Below are 17,662 nucleotides of genomic sequence, written 5' to 3'. Positions count from 1 at the left end.
ATGTTTTTAATAACCATTTCAGAGAGAGAAATGTTAAATTTAATAATGTATGTTATGACTTCACTATAGCCTGTCCTATAATTCTCTATTTACTTTCCAGTTTGAAACTTGGGAGATAGAATTCCTTTAATTTATCTTTAATTAGGTTCTTTTTCAGGCTTATAAAAGCAACTAAAATATATGCTTCTTATAACAACTCTACAACAGTGGCTAAGTTCACCACAGAATATCTATTGTTCTAGGAAACATGGAAAAAGCTCTGTAACTTCTACTTACATCTACCACAGGAAATTTCTGTATTTAATTGTCAAATAATTTGCCTAGGTTGTTTGTTCAAAATCATTAGTACAAACAGTGATGAAACGCCTCTTATGTCAACTTAAAATAGGTTTTTAGTGACAGGTTAGTTCTCTAAGATAGCAACTACAAGATCTAGCTGTCTTTAGTCTCATTTTAGCAGTGTACAGGGGTATTTCCTTCTTGATACAAAAATATGATGTTTCCAAATTCCTTTCTGGAATATTTTGAGCTTTCTTACAGGCAGAAGTAAAGAAGTTCTATTTTTCATCTTAGTATAACTTGGTCAGCAATTGAAATTGTCAAAAAATAATCTGAGAAGTTCATGTAGGCTTTCACAAATGATATTTTAAAATGAAAGACAACCAGATTATGTAACAGGATTCATTCTCATCTATTCACTCATGACAAGTTAGTACAAGATAGCTGATGTATAACTACTATTCTTCTCCTATGAGTAGTTAATTACTATATCCTATAATTAATTTAAACAATCAAAGGAAGACAATTGCTGTCCTCTTCCAGTTTATTTTATGTAAAACGAAAATGCTTTAAACTCTTATTTGGTCAAATGTTTCTATTATTTCTTGCCACTTTCTCAAGGTATTCTGTACACGCTATACCTATTATTGAAAGAATTACTCCACAGCTCCCACTCTAATGTTGTGCCAAGATATACACCGCTGTGCTTCTGGACCTCTTTTATAATGTACTATGTATTACAAAACCTGAATAGTTTCTTCAACGACATCTTAATTCTAGCACAAAATTTGCTTTGTTTTCCAAGTGCAATAAGTACAATATTTTATGGCCATTTTTAGTAATTTAATTTTACCTGGTGAAATTTTCAGGCTCAGTTTTGCAGTCTGCATTGCATCTGAAACGTTCTCAAAGTAGTCAGCCCATTGGTGAAATCCCCAACAAGCCATTTTCTGAAGATGAACAGTACATAGCCAATCCTAACAGCAATCTCAAAAGAATCAGCAACATAATTTATGTAATACCTATAAACCAAAAGGATAAGTGATTAAGATTGAAAGTGTTCAATGTGCTAGCACTGGCCAAAAGCTTTTCACCTTTACCTCAGCGATGGCTCGTTGTTGTGGATACAAATCATTTGATCACTTCTTAAGCTGCTCAGTGTTCAAACAACTGCATTTTGGATGAGCCTTCTTACCGCGTTACGGTCCGTTTCATAGTTTATGAACCATGAGTGTACCTGTTGTTCTGTGCCTGATTTTTTTACTCTCTTTTTTGTTTCTCTCACCTCTCCTTAGTCCCTACTGTCAGCAACAACTCATTTTGCACTCAGTCCTATAGGACTTTTTTATTTACATACTTAAACGTTAACTGTTTAATAGCTGACTGCTGTCACATTTAGTCTCAAGAATCAACAGCAGTGGGACAAGCTGGAGCTGACTCAGGTGGCCAGAGCTTCAACAACTCGCCCTTAGCACATCTCCCCAGTAACTAGGCCGAACGATGTTTAATAGAGGTATACTCAACCGGCTGAGGGAACTGTCCCTCAGCATAACTTCGCATGACGCCTCACTCTCTTTAGTCTCAGTTAACGGCAGTATAACCCGTCTATGCTTAAGAGATCTGTAGGAACGTATCTAGGACGTGAATTTTAACACCTGTACTACCTTGGTTAACATCTGGAAAGCTCTGTCTATACACACAGGCCGCGCGAGCCCCACGGCACAGCAGGTTCCGGCACCGGCGCCGCGGGGCAGGGGCGGCGCCGCTCACGGGCCGGACCGAACCGGACCGGATCGGAGCGGATCGCGCGAGGCGGCTGCCGCCGCGCTCCCTCACACACCACACCGCGCACGCGCAGCGCCGCCGGGGGGGGCGGGGCGAGCGGCGCCGCGCCGTGCCGGAGCATGCGCAGAGCAGAGATCTGGGCTCCCCGCCCAGCGGCTACTGCGCCGGCGCGGGAGGAGGCTGACGTCACTGGGAGCGAGGGCTCTCTTGCGGCGAAGTGGGCAGTCCCCCACGTCAGCCCGCTTCCGGAAGGCGATGGGGGAGCCAATCGGAGGCTTAAAAGTCAACCGCTCCGGCCTACCAAGCAGCGGCGACGCTTTGCGATGGCAGGCGACGGGCTGAGCAGGGCGCAGATACTGTCAGGCAGTAAAGCACGCACACGCGGCGCAGTTCGCAGCGGGCGATGGCGGGGCCTCGGTACGGCTTGAGGCCGGTAGCCAATAGAAAAGAGAGGGGCAGGAAGGCAGGCGGCCCGCCAATCAACAGCAAAGAATTGAGCAGCCGCCGCCAATCAGAAGTGCCGCTTTCCAAAAACATAGGTGACCAGCCAATGGGAAAGCCCGGCCTCCCGCCGCTCTGGCCAATGGGGGCGGGCTGCGCGGTGGGGCGGTGGCGCCCTGTGCGCGCGGCCTCCCGGCGGCAGGGGGCGCGCTGGGCGGCGGCGGCGCGGCGGGGCCGCCGAGGGCGGAGCGGGGGAGGCGCCGCCGTTGTCGCCGCCGCCGCCGCCGCTGCCGCCGCCGCGCGCCCGGCCCGGCCCGGCCCGGCCCGGCCCGCTGGCTCCGCCTTCCCGGCGCTGCGCTCCCGCGGGGCCCGAGCAGCAGGTAGGGGCTGCCGCGGCGGGGCGGGGGGTCCGCGTCCCGCCCCCCCGCGCAGCGGCGCGGCCTCCCGCTGCCCCACGGGCTGGGCCGCGGCCGGGGCCGCCGGAGCGGTGGGGCGGGCGCCCGGGGGGTCTCGGGGCCGTTGGTGCGAACAAAGGCGGCGGCGGCGCCTCCGCGCGGCTCGCCCCGTGCCGCTGTTCTCCAGGAAAAACTGGCGTTTTGCGAACTCTGCCGTTACGCGGTGGTTGGAACAAAACCCCAACGTTTGACAGGAAAACAGGAGGGACGGAGCCGCGGGGCCCGCCCGGGCCCGGGCTTTGGTTTTCGGGCTTCCCACTGCGCGTCTTCGTAACTTGTGCTTTCGCCCATCCGTCCTTTTAAAGGCCAATTGTGGAGAAAAGACAATGCCGATTTTCCGTTTCACTCATCTGTTGAGATGTTGTTCTCACTTAAGTAATGATGTTATTGTCTGGGGGCAGGCGGGGTAGTCGCGCAGAAAGTGGTGACTGTGACACGCTGAAGGACCGGTGTTCGCTGCCGACATCAAAGTCGACTACTGAACTTTATTTTGTTTGCTTTTTTTAAGTTTATTTTGGGCTTTTTAATTTATTTATTTTTCTGTCAATAAATCTGGTTTTATTGCTGAGATACTTTTCCATCAGTTCAAATTTTGGATCCGTTCTTTATTGAAATGGGTGAGAGAACCATAAATTGAAGTTTTCCAGCCTAACTCCTTCATTTCCTAGGAATATGAAGTGACTTTACAAAACTTCCTTGTTCTCTCCTGCTTTCCTATGGATTGAAAATTATAGGAAAGATGTGAAAATTGAAAATAAACCTTGAACAGTGTTTCGTTGTTTTGTGGATAGCGAAGGAGTAAGAGGAGTTGTAACAAAAATATTGCTGGTAAATAAAGAATGTACTATGAGTTAGTATTAAATCGTTACTATATATTCTGCTTTATTTGTTTTATTGGGATATTTCACAACAAGTTGGTTTCAGTTTCTATTTCTGTCGACAGAAACTGTTATTTGTGGTGTTAAATGCCTTTGCAATTGGCATAACAAAATTCTGTGATTTGTAACCAGAAGAATTAAATTAAGCACAGGAACAAACTCAAAACTATTGAAATATGTGGAGTGTGTGTGCTGTTTTCTCTCCTTCTCCCCCTGCATGTTACATGTCTGAAATGTCTTATGTAATGGCTCAGTGATGCATGGTCATGAATATGAAACCTTTTGTGGCTGTGTTATTTGAGAAAGATATTTTTAAAGAGCTTTTGTAGCTGTGTTCGTAACGTTCTGAAAATATGCCTTCTTTTACATTTCTACTTTAAATCCTTAAGTGTAGAGCAGTTTTTGCAGATCATGACTTTGGGCATTTGTGCTTCAGTAACTGTAGCTGTAGTTAAAATAATTCTTTGTTCTTAGGCATATGTAAGAACACTTTTTGATCATAAACTTTGTATCAGTAAAAGCAATACAGTAGTTAAGTAAAGCTAACAGCTTTCATAATTTACATTGTAACTACTACTTTTAAAGCCCTGTATGGAAAGACTCAGTGTAGTCTTTCTTTCATAAGTCTTAATTTTGCCATTTCCTGTCTTTCAAACTCACTAAACTGTGTTACTGAAACACTGCTGCAACTGTTTTAAATGTAACTTGCATCCTTTTCCAAAGATAAAGGGAGGTATTGAAGAAAATGAATGGGAAAGAAGGCAGAAACAAATAGACTAAACTAACTCCTGGGTATTAAGGTTCCTGTTTTCATTTCCTCATCTTGATTCCAGCCTGAGTCTGTTGAGCGGTTTAGAGTCTCTGTAAGGCGTGTTTTGATTTGTATTGTAGTTTGTTATCTAATTATTTGTTGAAACTGCCAGATGGTTAGGATGAACAATAAAACTGCTTTGAGAAGTCTCCTTTGGGTCAGGCTTTTCTTAGTCGAGTTGGACTGGTGCTTGATGTCCAGTTTGGTTCTTGGGTTGGCTGGAGCTGGGAGCAGCACAGATGTGTCTGTTGATGACGTCTCACTAAGAAGCAGTTAGGGTGTAGCTGGGTGTGTGCCATTTCCTTGCTTCACCTGAGGTAGGGGGCCTGTTTTCTTGTGCCCCTAGATGTGGAAATTATTTAGCCTTTTGGATCCAGATGCCTGAACTCACTTTGCTGCTGCAGGAGGTAGTAACAGAGATGGACTTTGGCGTCTCTGGGGAGAAGGGGGTTGGTGGTGCTGCCCTTCAGTCGTGTGCTCAGTTCTAGTGTTGTGTTTCAGTCTTCCCCCTTTGATTTGCAGGATCCCCTTTATTCTAGGGGCTAAACTGAGTACAGGTTTCCTGCTCCCAAATACAGTTTTCCTATACAGAAAAACTGGTGAACTGTTCATATTTTCATTTTTATAGAGTCCTGATTTCACGGTTTCTGATTGCTGATCAGTTTTGACATATGATGGGGTAAATGATGGATTAATTTTGTCTGAGTTCATCCAATGTTTTGAATTTCTTGCCTTTTTATATATTCTCTTCTGCCAGTGACATAAAGAGGAGGAGAAAGTTGGTACTATAATACGTAATGGGGTCTCTTAGCACAGTGCAGTTCTCATCAGGTCTGCACCCTGATCAGGGCTTATAATTCAGCTGAGCCACTGATGCTGCTCATGATCTGCAACAATCCTGATCAATGATCTGCATGATTTTACTAGGATACAATTTTTCAATGTAGTTTGTGCTGTACAAAGATCTAATTTAAGATTCCTGTAATCCTGTGATTGCAGTAATACTGAACTTGGTGATGCATGGCAAGAGGATATGCCATCTTAAAAACTATATCTATGCAATGCCCATGTTCTAAGTTTTAGCTTTGTGGAGAAGGGAGTGCAGTAATTAGGCCTGAAGGTGCAGAGAAGGCTTTTATACTTGTTGGGAATATTTATAATATCTGGAACCGTCACTGTCAGTAAGGAACAATTAGCAGAATCATGTGGTCAGATGAAGGTCATTGATCCCCTGTAGTAGTAGTTCTGGTCCCCATGGAGTGCATGCATTTTTTACTCTTCTTCATTCATATCTAAGTAAATTGACTGCATAACTGTATGCAATAAGAGAGAGAATTAATCTCGCCTAGTTCGCTAATCTTCAGAACTGAATTTTCAATTGGGCAAGTTGCATGCAGGGTGAACTGCATGTCTTTGCCCACTAGGCTTGTGTGCTTTGCTGCCTTTGTTGAATCGCTTGACTTTGGAATCTCTGAAAAATGCCACGTCAGACCTAAATAGTGGTGACTGTTAGACTTCATGTTTAGGAATGGAAAGGTGAGACTGTCCACAGTCGTTAAACAATGTGACCTTTCTTTTCAGAAAAAACAAGGCCAGTATTCCTTCCATGGGTAAACGAAATTCTCTGCATTCTGCAGAAAGTTCTCCCCATTCTGTTTGAATGGGGTGTATGTGAAATTGGTTGGTTTTCATTCCAAAGATCCATTTTGCTTTGCAAGATAGTCTAGCAATTGTTGTGTTCACAGCCCTTGTGCCTAAAGAGTTATCACAGACATATCCTAAATTACTAGGAAAGTCCTTTAAAACTTACCTTGAATGCATCAGAAGTGACAAAATGTAGAGAATGAGAAAATTGTCTTGCCCTGTCCCAGAAGGAACATAAGTAACCAGTAAGAGGCATACGTGGGCTTTTTCTAGGAGGAAGGTACAGGTTTTCCCTGTGCTAGTGCTGGCACAAACTTGTTTTCTTCCTTATCTCCTATTTGTATGACTGGGTCTATATCTGTTAGAAAAGGTGACATTGGTTACTGGCAGTGTACTTTCTGACACTTTACAGGATGAGTTGAAGCCTGTGATAAAATAACCAATATAAATTGTTCTCTAACTTGTTTGGTTTTAGAAAGCCTTTTTTGGTTTGCTGAATTTACTAAATTGAGCTTGTATTGTTCACATTTACAGCAGTAGTTGTAGAAGTATAACATTTATGCAACAGTGGGCTCAGTGTGGAAGCTGCGTCATTGGTATGCTAGTCTGCTTTTTTCACATTTCATACTATTTTTCTCTTTCCTTTAGCTTGTCTCTTTCAGTGAATCATACAAAGAATGAAGTGACAGTATAGGCTCTGCTTTTCTGATATTAAAGAGTTACAAGCAACAGAGCGCATTTTTATACATACAGTTTTGTTTCATTTTGTTTTACATCCTGTCCCTGCAGATAGAGGAGAAAAAAACAGGTAATTTTCTAACTTTGAAAGTGATTGGATGACAATAGGAGTGAAGATACCTTTGCTATTTGCCTTGTGTAACTGTATATAACTGAGTCATATGTGTTTCTGGTTGCACAAGAGGGTCTAAGAATAATTTGGATGAAAGATGCTATTATGGGTGTTATCTGAGACAGTTTAAATTCATCTCTTGCAGTGAAATCATTCAACTATTGGGGCAATGTTAAGCAATGTACTTGACTGTGCAAATTCATTAAAGAAAGATAATTTTGCCTAAATATCTTAGGGGTGCAGATGAATAAGTAGGAATAAAACAGAACAACCACTTTGAATAATTAGTTATACCACATGCATATGCTCCTCACTTGCCTACCATTCTTTTAACTGTGATGCTGACTTGTAACAGTGCCATTAACTTTATTATTATGGAGAAGTTGGATCTGCACATCCTCAGGTATCAATCTTTGATTCATTCTTTGATATTTATGTTAAAAGTGATAAATAGATACAATTGTTGCTACAATGGACTTTCTTAATGTGTTTGCAAGTCATTGGTGTAGAACATTGGGGTTGCTTGAAATGGGTAGGCTAAAGCCAATCTTAATAGTTGCCCAGATCTTGACGTAGGCAAGACATTTGTGTTGACAAGATATTACCATTGTTAATTTAGCAGTCTGAAATATGATTTAAATAACTTTCTTATTTTTATGGGGAATTATATGCTCATATGGCTTCTGTCTTTGGTCAGCGTGAGAATTTCTTCTTACTCACCCTTGGTTGAATTCTGAAAACTAATTCATGAATGAGTAAATCGAAGATGTTCAGATGCCCAATAAACTTCCTCTTGGCATTTGTATTCCTATTTCTTCACAGATAAGCTGTTGTTATTGAGTACAACATTTCTCTCATAATAAATCTCTCTTGCACATGTGCTGCAGTAGGGATTAATAATTTGTGGGAGAAAAGGTGAAGTATAAAATAATGGGAAAAACACAGTTACAAAAGTTTTTTGTGGTTATTTTCTCTCTTGGAAAAAGATTATTGAGTGTTATTTGTATATCTAAGCAGGCAATATCTGAACAATTCATGTCAGTGAACTATTCTAGCTGTTAGTAATAGTTACCTGCGGGGCCTGACTCTGTTTTAGCTTGTTGGTATCGGAGGTCGCAATGAAAAGCGAGGTGTAGTGGGGACCTTGAAGTTCTTCCGTTAACTTGTTAGTGACCTCAAGGAAACTACTCAGTCGCTTATGCTCGTTTTAGGTTTGTGTATGTTATGATAGGACTGACTCTTAAGGACTTGAAATGGTGCAGGTCTCATCCGTTCATTCTGGGTTCTTCGGAGGGCTTTGTAACCATTTGCAGAGCTAGGAGCTCTGCCGTGGCTTTCAGTATTCCAAATCACTCTGAGAAAGCAAGCCATGATATTGAACAGGTTTCTGTTTGCAGGTGGGATTTTGAGAGGGTTTTTCTTTTCCTTTGGTTTTGTTCTTCCATTAGTGGTGTGAAATTGTAACTTAAAAAAAAGTATTTTGCATCAAGTTTAGTTCCAGCTAACAAAAATGTACTGCGTGCAGTTTAATATTTTTTACTATAAATCTTTACATACAATAATTTCTTTCACAAAAATGTAAATTTCCTCAAGTTAAAAGTTTTTTTTCCAGAATAAAACTTTGTGCTACTGACCCTTCTTGTAAAATAAGTTTTCTTTTATTGCAATTAGACACTTAAACTATATGTGACCTTGAAACCATACTTCAGCTAGCCTTATCTTGAAGGTTATACACATGATTTAAATTTTAGTCTATTTAACTTGAATAGCTGTAATTTCATTAAGTGAGAGACATGAAGAAAATCACTAACTGATTTGGACTATTTTAAATCAGATTTAAGTGACAAGTTGACAATATGGAATTACATTAAAGGTTCAGTTTCACTAGCATGGCTCTGCATCATCTAAAGTAATTAAGTAGAAAGACAATGATAAAGTAGAAATTGGAAGGGAGGTTTTCTGATGAAATATTATGTAACTCTGGACACTGATGGGGGAGGTGTTTGTTCTGCCTTGGGGCTTCTACCTATATTACTGTTGAAACTTTAATGCTTGCCTGAAATTTCTTCAGAATGTGTTCTCTAAAGCTGTAGTGCAGTATAATCTTTGTGTGACGGACTTGGTCTTGCTGTGAGATTTGATCCTTTTGGTACAAAGGCAAACTACTACATATTAACAGCCTTTTTTTTTTATTATTATTTTTTGAGTTTTTTTTTCTGTTTCAGGAGTTGCATCTCCAGAAGGTGAATGTTCAGGATAACATGTCCAATGTGTCGGAAGAGAGAAGTGTTAGGCAACAGGACATTAAGAAAGGACTTCAGTTTATAGAGTATGAATTTGTATTTTTATTCTTGTATGTTCATACATATATATGTATGAGATGGATGGCTCTGGGAAAGTTCTTTTAATATAGTACAAGTGGAAGAAGGAAGAGGATCCATGTTTCTCCTCAGAATATTTGCCAACACCATCATGGGAAAGGAAAGCAGTCTTAAAGAAAAGAGAGAACCCCTCTTTGTTCCTATACAAAGCAGATTGAAGGCGGGAGGGCATTCCTTTTCTGCCTTTGAGGAAAAATTGGCATTGAAATTCTTTGTTGGTGGGTGGAGAACGTTAATAGCTTGAAAATCTACCTTTTTTTTATGGACAGCTACATCTAAGACTGGGTTGCTGCTAAAAGGAGTGGGTTTGCTCACTACTACATAAATATTTCCACTCTCTGGAGCTAAAATTTGACCAAATGAAAAAAAAAAATCTTAAAAGTTAGTTGTTGGTTTTTTTTTTCACTTGGATCAGTGCCAAATTCTCCTCTGGTGATCTTGGATAGCTTAAACTGATCATGAAATTTCATGTTAAGTCACTGCTCACATAAGACAATCTCTTTAAAGAAAAAAAAAAAAAAGCACTTTTAAAAACTTTTTAGAAACAGATTCTCAGATGACCTGTATGGGAAGGGGAAGGATTCCTATCTTTCTTCGTGAAGGGTAGGAAGTAAAAAAAACAAAAACAAACTTTGTTCTGTGCTGTGTCATAGGAAAGAACTCTTAAGTCTCTTCTAGTGTTGCTGATATTACTTAATTAAATTTTATGTATTCTTTTGACAGATAATCTGTCATTTCATAATACTTACAGAATGACTGCAGTTCTCATGTATAAGTTCTCATATATAAGTTGTTTCTGCACGGTGGAGGAGAGGGAAGAAATTGTTTTAAACAACGTTGAGGCTTTAAACTCAGACTTTCAAAATCTTAATATCTTGAACAGCAGTGTTAAAACTGGTTATGTAACTTTAAATCAAAATGCATTGTTAGTATTAAGAAAACATACAGTTGTTTAGTTAAAACTATTCCACAGAACTCCTGTCTTGTTCAGTGCAGACAGTAGATAATATTTAGGGATTTAGCCTGTTGCAGTGTGTGAGACTGTCTTTTATAAGAACCAGTATTCTCCAAGGTGATTATCTCTTGAGCAATGTGTACTGTAAGATTTTTATCTATCTATTTATTTTTTTATTTATTTATTTTAGGTCTACTTTGCCCTATCCAGGGACACAGGAACAATATGAGGTAATGAAGTTATTTTTGCATTTCCAGAAGGTTTTTGAAATGGGCCTATCTTGTTATATTTTGCTTGCTTGTTTTTAATCATTGTTTAAGCAATTGCTAGTGTGTGAATAATAATTTACAATGTCTGAATATTGGAACTGGAAGAGTACTTACATTGTGATACAGGTATTCAGATATGTGGGTACTCAGAAGTCACTTATATAGCAGCACAGATTAACTTTACAGGTGCCAGGGATGAATTTGGGGCATTCATTGAATAAAAAACCATGTGCTATTCTGAGTAAAGTTTAGAGTATCATTGAAAAAGCGAAATAAAAAGGACCTCGGTCACATAGATCTATGTAACATCTTTTCTGTTTCTGTATGTATTATTGTTTTGGAGAATTTTTTAACTAATATTTTCACACTCTTTTAACATTTTCATCCAAACAGTAGATTGTTTCATTACGTTTGATAACATTAGATTAGAATGTAATCTTTCATGTTTAGTTTCATGTTTAGTCATAGTTTAAAAATTTCTTTTTTGCTGCAAAAGCAGCCTCTGTGTACTTCTGGTTTGCCCCTTGCTGTGGCTGCTGATTGCTAAAAGAATGCAACAAACACTTATGCATCTTTTTTTTTAAGATACATATACAAAATTATTCTTTTATCAGTAGTTCAGCCTGCCTTTTATATCCATATATTGAGCTGCTGAATATTAGAAATTTTCTTAGAAAAATGTCAGCAGAAAATTACTAATGCAGATAAGTTTTGCATTTTATTCTGTATCTGTAAATTTACAGGTATAAAATTTCTGTTTAAATACATTGGGAAGTGTGGAAGATATACCACAAATACTGCTGTTCATGAGTGTTTCTTCTCTTTGTTCCAGTTATTTATACGAGAGCTTGTTAGAAATCTCTTTAATGAAGGGAATGATGTATATCGAGAAGGTGATTGGAGAGGATCACTGAGTCACTATACAGAAGCTATAAACATAGCAGATTATGCTAATTCAGAAGAAATCCATGTTTCTGATGATATTTTAGAGAAGCTGCATGTAAACAGGATAGCATGTTACTCAAATATGGTAAGCTTCTTTTTAAGCTCTGGTTTCTCAAGGAGAGTGCATTAACAGAATATGAAGGTACATAAAATTTTCTAGTGAGTAAGGAGCTCTTGGTGTTGGTTTGAGAATTGGCCTGTTTCAAATCATCATTTTGACAGATTCTTTAATTTCTTCTTTTTACAAGTATAGTCATCTAGATATTTTTAGTTACTAATATTAGAATAATCATATTAGCATGAGAGTCATATTAGACTTGGAAGTTGACGGAACAGTATTTTAATCTATTACATTTATACTGCTGGTGGCACCAGAATCTGCCACTTCCTCTGTGAGCTAAGATGGTTGCTGTAAAAGAGCTAAATTGTCTTCATCTTTCTTATTGGATTTTACATGGATGTTAGCCCTCCTTCTATTTACTTGCATAAGTTGGTGGCTTAGAAGATTCATATATGCAGTGTACAGTGGCCTTGGTGAATGTTGTGTAGTGTTTTAATACCTTCAGCTAATACAGTTCAAATTCTATATTCCAATGATAGAAAATTGTTCTGACAAACTAGTTCCTCTTTTTCCTCATAGGGCTTGCATGAAAAAGTTCTAGAAGACTGTGAAATAGCATTAAGGTTGAATGAAAACAATTTCCGAGCTCTCTATCGGAAAGCTAAAGCCTTGAATGAGTTGGGAAGGTATAAAAAAGCTTATGATGCTGTAGCAAAATGTTCTCTTGCTGTGCCACAGGTAGGTAAACTATATATATGTTGATTGTTTTTAAAGAATTAATACAGAAAACATATACTCACCTCAGGAACCATGAAAGACTTTGTTTTTTTTTATGCAGTAAAATATTTTTTTCTGCTATCAGTCTTCATCACTTTCACAACAAACACTAATTCTTAGCAGGGATTGCAGCCTCCAAGTTCAGTTTTTTGCACTAGCTTCCAGCAAGAGAAATAGTCACTTTACAATGTGGAATAAGCACTAGGACCATTGAATTAACTGTTTTAAAAATTTTGTACAGTCAAAAGTATATTCACAACACAAATAGGAAAATGACCTATAGTAACAGAATGTAATATGTTTTTTTGTGATAACTGTGTTTTAACTTTCCAGGCTAGCTTTTTCTTTTTCTTCTTTTTTTCCACTTTTTACTAGTGTAGTTCTTATGTGTGCCTTGAGTGATCCTTCATCTGAATCACTTAATACACACCTCTAATCTTAGGCTATGTCCTCATTAGCAAGCAGTGGCATAATAGGAGAGGATCCATAGACTGAAACAGTAGTGCTGAGGACCTCAGGTTTGTGCTGTACGCTTCCATTTTACTTTGGACTCTGACCTGTTCCTGTGGACTGACCACTGCCCCCGCCTTGGTTAACAGCTGGGGTGCATGAAGTGCACTCCTTCAGGACTTCTTTCAATTTAGTTTCAAAAAGAATCTGATTAGGCTCTCTGAGACCCCTTGTAATGCAAACTAAAATGTAGTGAGTAAGGATGATTAGGAGATTCACTTCAGAATCTCCTGATTTGAGCTAAAACACTGATAAATACTTATCCTTATAAGCCCCACTCAAAATAGAATCATAACAGGACAGAATACCAAGTTGTGTTTTTCCCCTTTCTATAACAAAATTCTAGTGAAATGGCTAGCCAAACTGAGAAAAGGTTGCAGTTGTACTTCCAAAGACACAGCAGTTTATTTGAATGTCTGAATTTGGACTTGGGAGCCTGAGGTCACACCTCCAGATCTGAATGCTTTGGCCTAAGGCTTGTATGCCTTTTTTTAAGTTTTATAAATATCTCTTTTTCTAGCTACATGGCATGTTTTGAAAACTAAACTTTACAATAATTTAAATGGGTAGTTATCATAACTAGGAAAGAGTGAAATATGACCAGATTTTAATTCAGCTTCTCTAGTTATTTGATGCAGTTCCTGCCAAAATAGAGTTCTTGTTAACTATTCAGCAATTTTATCTATCAGCTGAAATGCCAGTAGGAAATGTGGCCCCCAATTTGTAAAAAATACTTATAAACTATATAATATGTAACTTTCCTCACATAAGATGCTTTGAACTTCTCTAGTACTAGAAAATATTTACATTATTTTTGCTTTAAGTAATTGGAAGAGAAGGATCCTGTCTGTTTCCTGGTATATTTTTCTCATTGCGAATATTGAAGTCAGTTTGCTTGAGGGTAGCTTCTCTATTTTTCTGAGTTAGCTTGTAGTCTTTTATATATGTGAAAGAATAAAAATGTGTTATGAGACATCCTGTATATAGGGATCCTGCAGAATATAAACCATTTGAAATGTAAACAGGTGCCTTTGACTAGATAAATAAAATTTCATAATTTATTATTATTTCTTTTAGGATGAAAGTGTAATTAAGCTTACTCAAGAACTTGCTCAAAAACTAGGATTAAAAATAAGGAAAGCGTATGTAAGAGCAAAGGTAAGGTTTTTTTGTTTTTTGTTTTTTGTTTTTTTAATTTTTGGAAATACAGTGAGCTTTCTGTCCCCTGATAACAATTTTGAACTTAATAAGGGTATGTTTTCATTGCAGCCGCCTTCCTCAAGCCCAATTTCTAACGATATATCAGCTAAGGTAAGGTTTTACATGTTTCTAGTTCAAGCTAACTTTGACTACAGGAAATAATTGTTTCATAAATTCTCAATGAATTAAGTGAAAATGGTGCAATTAATATTTTAAGATGCTGTTATTTGGGAAAATTTCAGGGTTCTATCAGTCTTTGTGTTCAGTTTTGCTATGTGTTTATTGCAGATTAGACATGAGATTATAATTCAAATTATTTTTGTAGAATAAACGTTAGCTAAAATATTAAATCCAATGCAATGAACGTATTTACTTTTAATGTCTTGAGGCAAGGTTGTTGATGAGTGTGTCTGTATTTCATGACAGTAATCTAAGTGAAGGGTGCTGGGATAAAGTACCTTTTATTTATTCATTTATACAAATTTGACCTTCACTAGCAGTTGAACTTGTGTTTATCTTGCTATTTATAATGTGTCTAAGAAGAACTAATTAAGAGTTCTTCTTCATAGTTGTTTTATAGACTTTTTCTATAGGAATATCGGCAATTTAGCTATAAATGGATGACTTTGGCTAGAATGAGGAAACATGGGAGCAGATGATTTAAACTACTGTTTGGACTTCTTCATTCCCTGAAGGATCAACCTCATTCCTGTTGGTTGGTTACAAACTCTTAGTGATACAAGGATTGGATTTCAGTCTGCAAATGGCGGCTCTATTTGAAAAAATATTTGACTTTTAAATTTGATTGGACTTCATAACTTAAAATTTTATAAACCCTAATTCTGAGGCCTTATTCTTGATCTGTAAATATATATATTTGAGAATCTTTGATTACTCCTGTTCAAAGTACTGAGAGGTATTTTTTTTTCCTCATTTGCAGAATTCTTCTTCTGTAGAAGATATTGAGTTAGGTGAGTCTTGTTGGATTACAATATTAATGCTAGGAAGCTAGATTATACCATGCATATCTAGTTGCATTTGTTATGAAATTTCTTCATAAGAAGATTCATCTTGTCACTTGAAAGATCTGTGGCAAAATGTCAGATCTGTTTATGCTTAAAAACACAAATTTAAGTGGCTGAGCTGATCTCTATTGGGTGTCTCAACTTGATGTGATTGTAACTGCCGCTAATGTTAAAGAGAACACTGTGAGACTATCTTAACTTGGAAAAAATAAGGAGGGGAGAATATGGCAAAGATTTAGTAGAGTGTTAGGTCTATAACTTTTCCTGTCTTTTTTTAGTTTGAGAAGTATATAAACACTGCACCTATAGGTACATACAAGTTCTGAAGTTAATGGAAGCTGGAAACATTTAATTTGGTTTTGCTTAACCATCTTTCATGTTTCTTCATTCCCCATCCCCCCCCATTGTCAGGTTAAAAATTATGGGAGATATTTTTACATCTTTGAATAAAAGTTCTAGTCATTCTCATCTCATCTGTTTCAGATTTATCTGAACAGAAGCAAGAGATGATTTCTGCTGCTGCTGCATCCTCCTCAAACTTTGCTTCTGAAGTATCTAAAGACTTGGCATCAGTACCTGTATCATCCTTATCTTCTGTTATGCCTCTTCAAGTGGAAAAGGTTTCTTTGCCTTCTGCAGTGCTGGCAAACGGAGGAAATGTTTCTTTCTCTCTGCCAGAAGCATGTTTAGATTGTGGAGATGGAGATATAATTATTGGGGAAGAACTTGATGAATTACTTGATTCTGTGCCTGATCCAGATGAAAGTGTAATGGTAATATTTTTTGTTTTACTTCTTGAAAGACTGTTCTTTTAAATGAGATCTTTTATTTTTATAAAATACTAGAAGTGAAGTGTGGATTAACTGTCCTAGATTCACTGAGCTGTATTTGCACATAGTCCTCTTGACCCTGGCAGGTGTAGATCCTTGTAAATGTGGCTGTAAAGGTATCAGGACCCCACATACCTCCAAGGGCAATTATGTTGGGTTTGTGTATTGGAAAACCTGAGTGAGGTTGCTGGGGGAAGGATACTACTTCCAGAAATGGAAATACTATGTGAAGTGAAGCAGACATTTGAAGCCTGAGCTGGTATGTATTTGTGTGGTGCAGATAAGCCCTCTTGGAGCCCGAGGGCGGTGGATGTGACAGTCACAGTGTAGCTACAGAAGCTATAGCTAAGTACAAGCCAGTAGCTTTGCAGGACAGTAGGGTACTGACACTGTGCTCGTCTGGTGCCTGCGCTAGTATCTCTGTGACATGAGCTTTGTCCAGTCCTGTGCCCTGCATCACCAGAAGCAGAGCATTATTAGTCTAACTTTTTATATTTTTAGAAGATACTATTAGAGAAATTAAGGCATTTAAAGTATTCTAAATTACACTGTCATTCAAGAGTTAGAAGAGACTATGAAGTATTTTGAGTTCCTCAACTGTTGGTCAAAATGAGAGCTCTGATTGATGAGCAGAGATGGCTGAACTTACTAGAAAGGCTGCCGACTCTCTGCAATGGCCCTGCCGTTCAGCTGGAGCCCTTAGCATCACACTGTTAAATGAAGCTGGCATATTTAATTCTTCACTTAGTTGTGACTTTAATTCCTTATTCAGCTGTGGATACAGTTGTAAATAAGGTTGATCTGAGAACTGGTTTTGTCTTGTGTGATATCTTTAAATCCAGACTGTTTGGACTCCTGATTTTAGGTTTTAAGCCCTTTGTTTTGTGGTATGTATTTCAGAAATGTGGAGAATAAATATTTTTAAGAGATCCTAGGAAGTTTACCATAGTGAAAGCCAGTAGGGCATACAGTCTTCCAAGACAGACTGCAATGTAATGCAGTGTGGAATCTGAGTGAGTTGCAGACTGACAATTTGGGGACAGGCAGGGTCTGACATTGCCCCAAACTCTGTGCAGACTGATTTAGTCGACCTCTTGACAAGGGGTAGCTTCTCAGGGTGACAGGGAGGAGGAACCGAAACTCCCTCACTAGGTTGTGTCCTTAACAAGTGTGTTCAGAGGGGTATGTTATTTTCCATGGAAAGAAAGGTGAGTTGGCCTACGCAGAGCACTGTAGCTTTAGAACTAGACTTGTATCTGAGGATTTATTTTAAAGCTAACTCTAACTTTTTACTGCATTGCAATTTGAAGTATGCAATTTGAAGTATTCATTAATCTTCATTTAGTAGAATTCCTCTAGGTTTCTGACTCTTCCTACTCTTTCCTATGGGCTTGTGTATTTAATGTTGAAAATTCGGCTCTGGTGATTTGATTCAGAAAAAATGTGAATCTGTTATTAAACTAATGGAACCTTTTAAGTGGTTGATTTATGGGTGATTCCTTGCAGGATTATGGTTTTGAGGTTTGATTATGGTAGTTCTAGATAGTGTACCTTTTTACTGTTGTT

At 38.5% G+C, this 17,662-nt stretch overlaps 2 protein-coding genes across 3 annotated transcripts in view; one reads left to right on the top strand and one right to left on the bottom strand.

Moving 5' to 3' along the window:
* LOC106482628 (phospholipase A2) overlaps positions 1-1,287 on the bottom strand; it is a 34,241-nt gene extending 32,954 nt beyond the window's left edge. The window contains 2 exon segments of the mRNA XM_067306094.1: positions 1,133-1,208; positions 1,210-1,287. Coding sequence (XP_067162195.1) covers positions 1,133-1,208; positions 1,210-1,287 — 154 coding nt within the window.
* Positions 1,288-2,823: 1,536 nt separating this feature from the next.
* Positions 2,824-17,662, top strand: part of ZC3H7A (zinc finger CCCH-type containing 7A) — a 30,659-nt gene continuing 15,820 nt past the window's right edge. For both annotated transcript variants that reach the window (XM_067306717.1, XM_067306718.1), the window contains exons 1-9: positions 2,824-2,885; positions 9,369-9,472; positions 10,670-10,709; positions 11,581-11,778; positions 12,334-12,492; positions 14,119-14,199; positions 14,311-14,352; positions 15,182-15,212; positions 15,750-16,039. In XM_067306717.1, the coding sequence (XP_067162818.1) occupies positions 9,405-9,472; positions 10,670-10,709; positions 11,581-11,778; positions 12,334-12,492; positions 14,119-14,199; positions 14,311-14,352; positions 15,182-15,212; positions 15,750-16,039 (909 nt within the window). In that variant the 5' untranslated portion in view covers positions 2,824-2,885; positions 9,369-9,404. The remainder of the gene's footprint in view (positions 2,886-9,368; positions 9,473-10,669; positions 10,710-11,580; positions 11,779-12,333; positions 12,493-14,118; positions 14,200-14,310; positions 14,353-15,181; positions 15,213-15,749; positions 16,040-17,662) is intronic.

The sequence above is a fragment of the Apteryx mantelli genome, chromosome 16 (genome assembly GCF_036417845.1).
Source record: "Apteryx mantelli isolate bAptMan1 chromosome 16, bAptMan1.hap1, whole genome shotgun sequence".
In the NCBI taxonomy this organism is placed as follows: Eukaryota; Metazoa; Chordata; class Aves; order Apterygiformes; family Apterygidae; genus Apteryx; species Apteryx mantelli.
The sequence above is the reverse complement of the archived record's forward strand: the minus strand, read 5'-3'. Positions and strand labels throughout refer to the sequence as shown.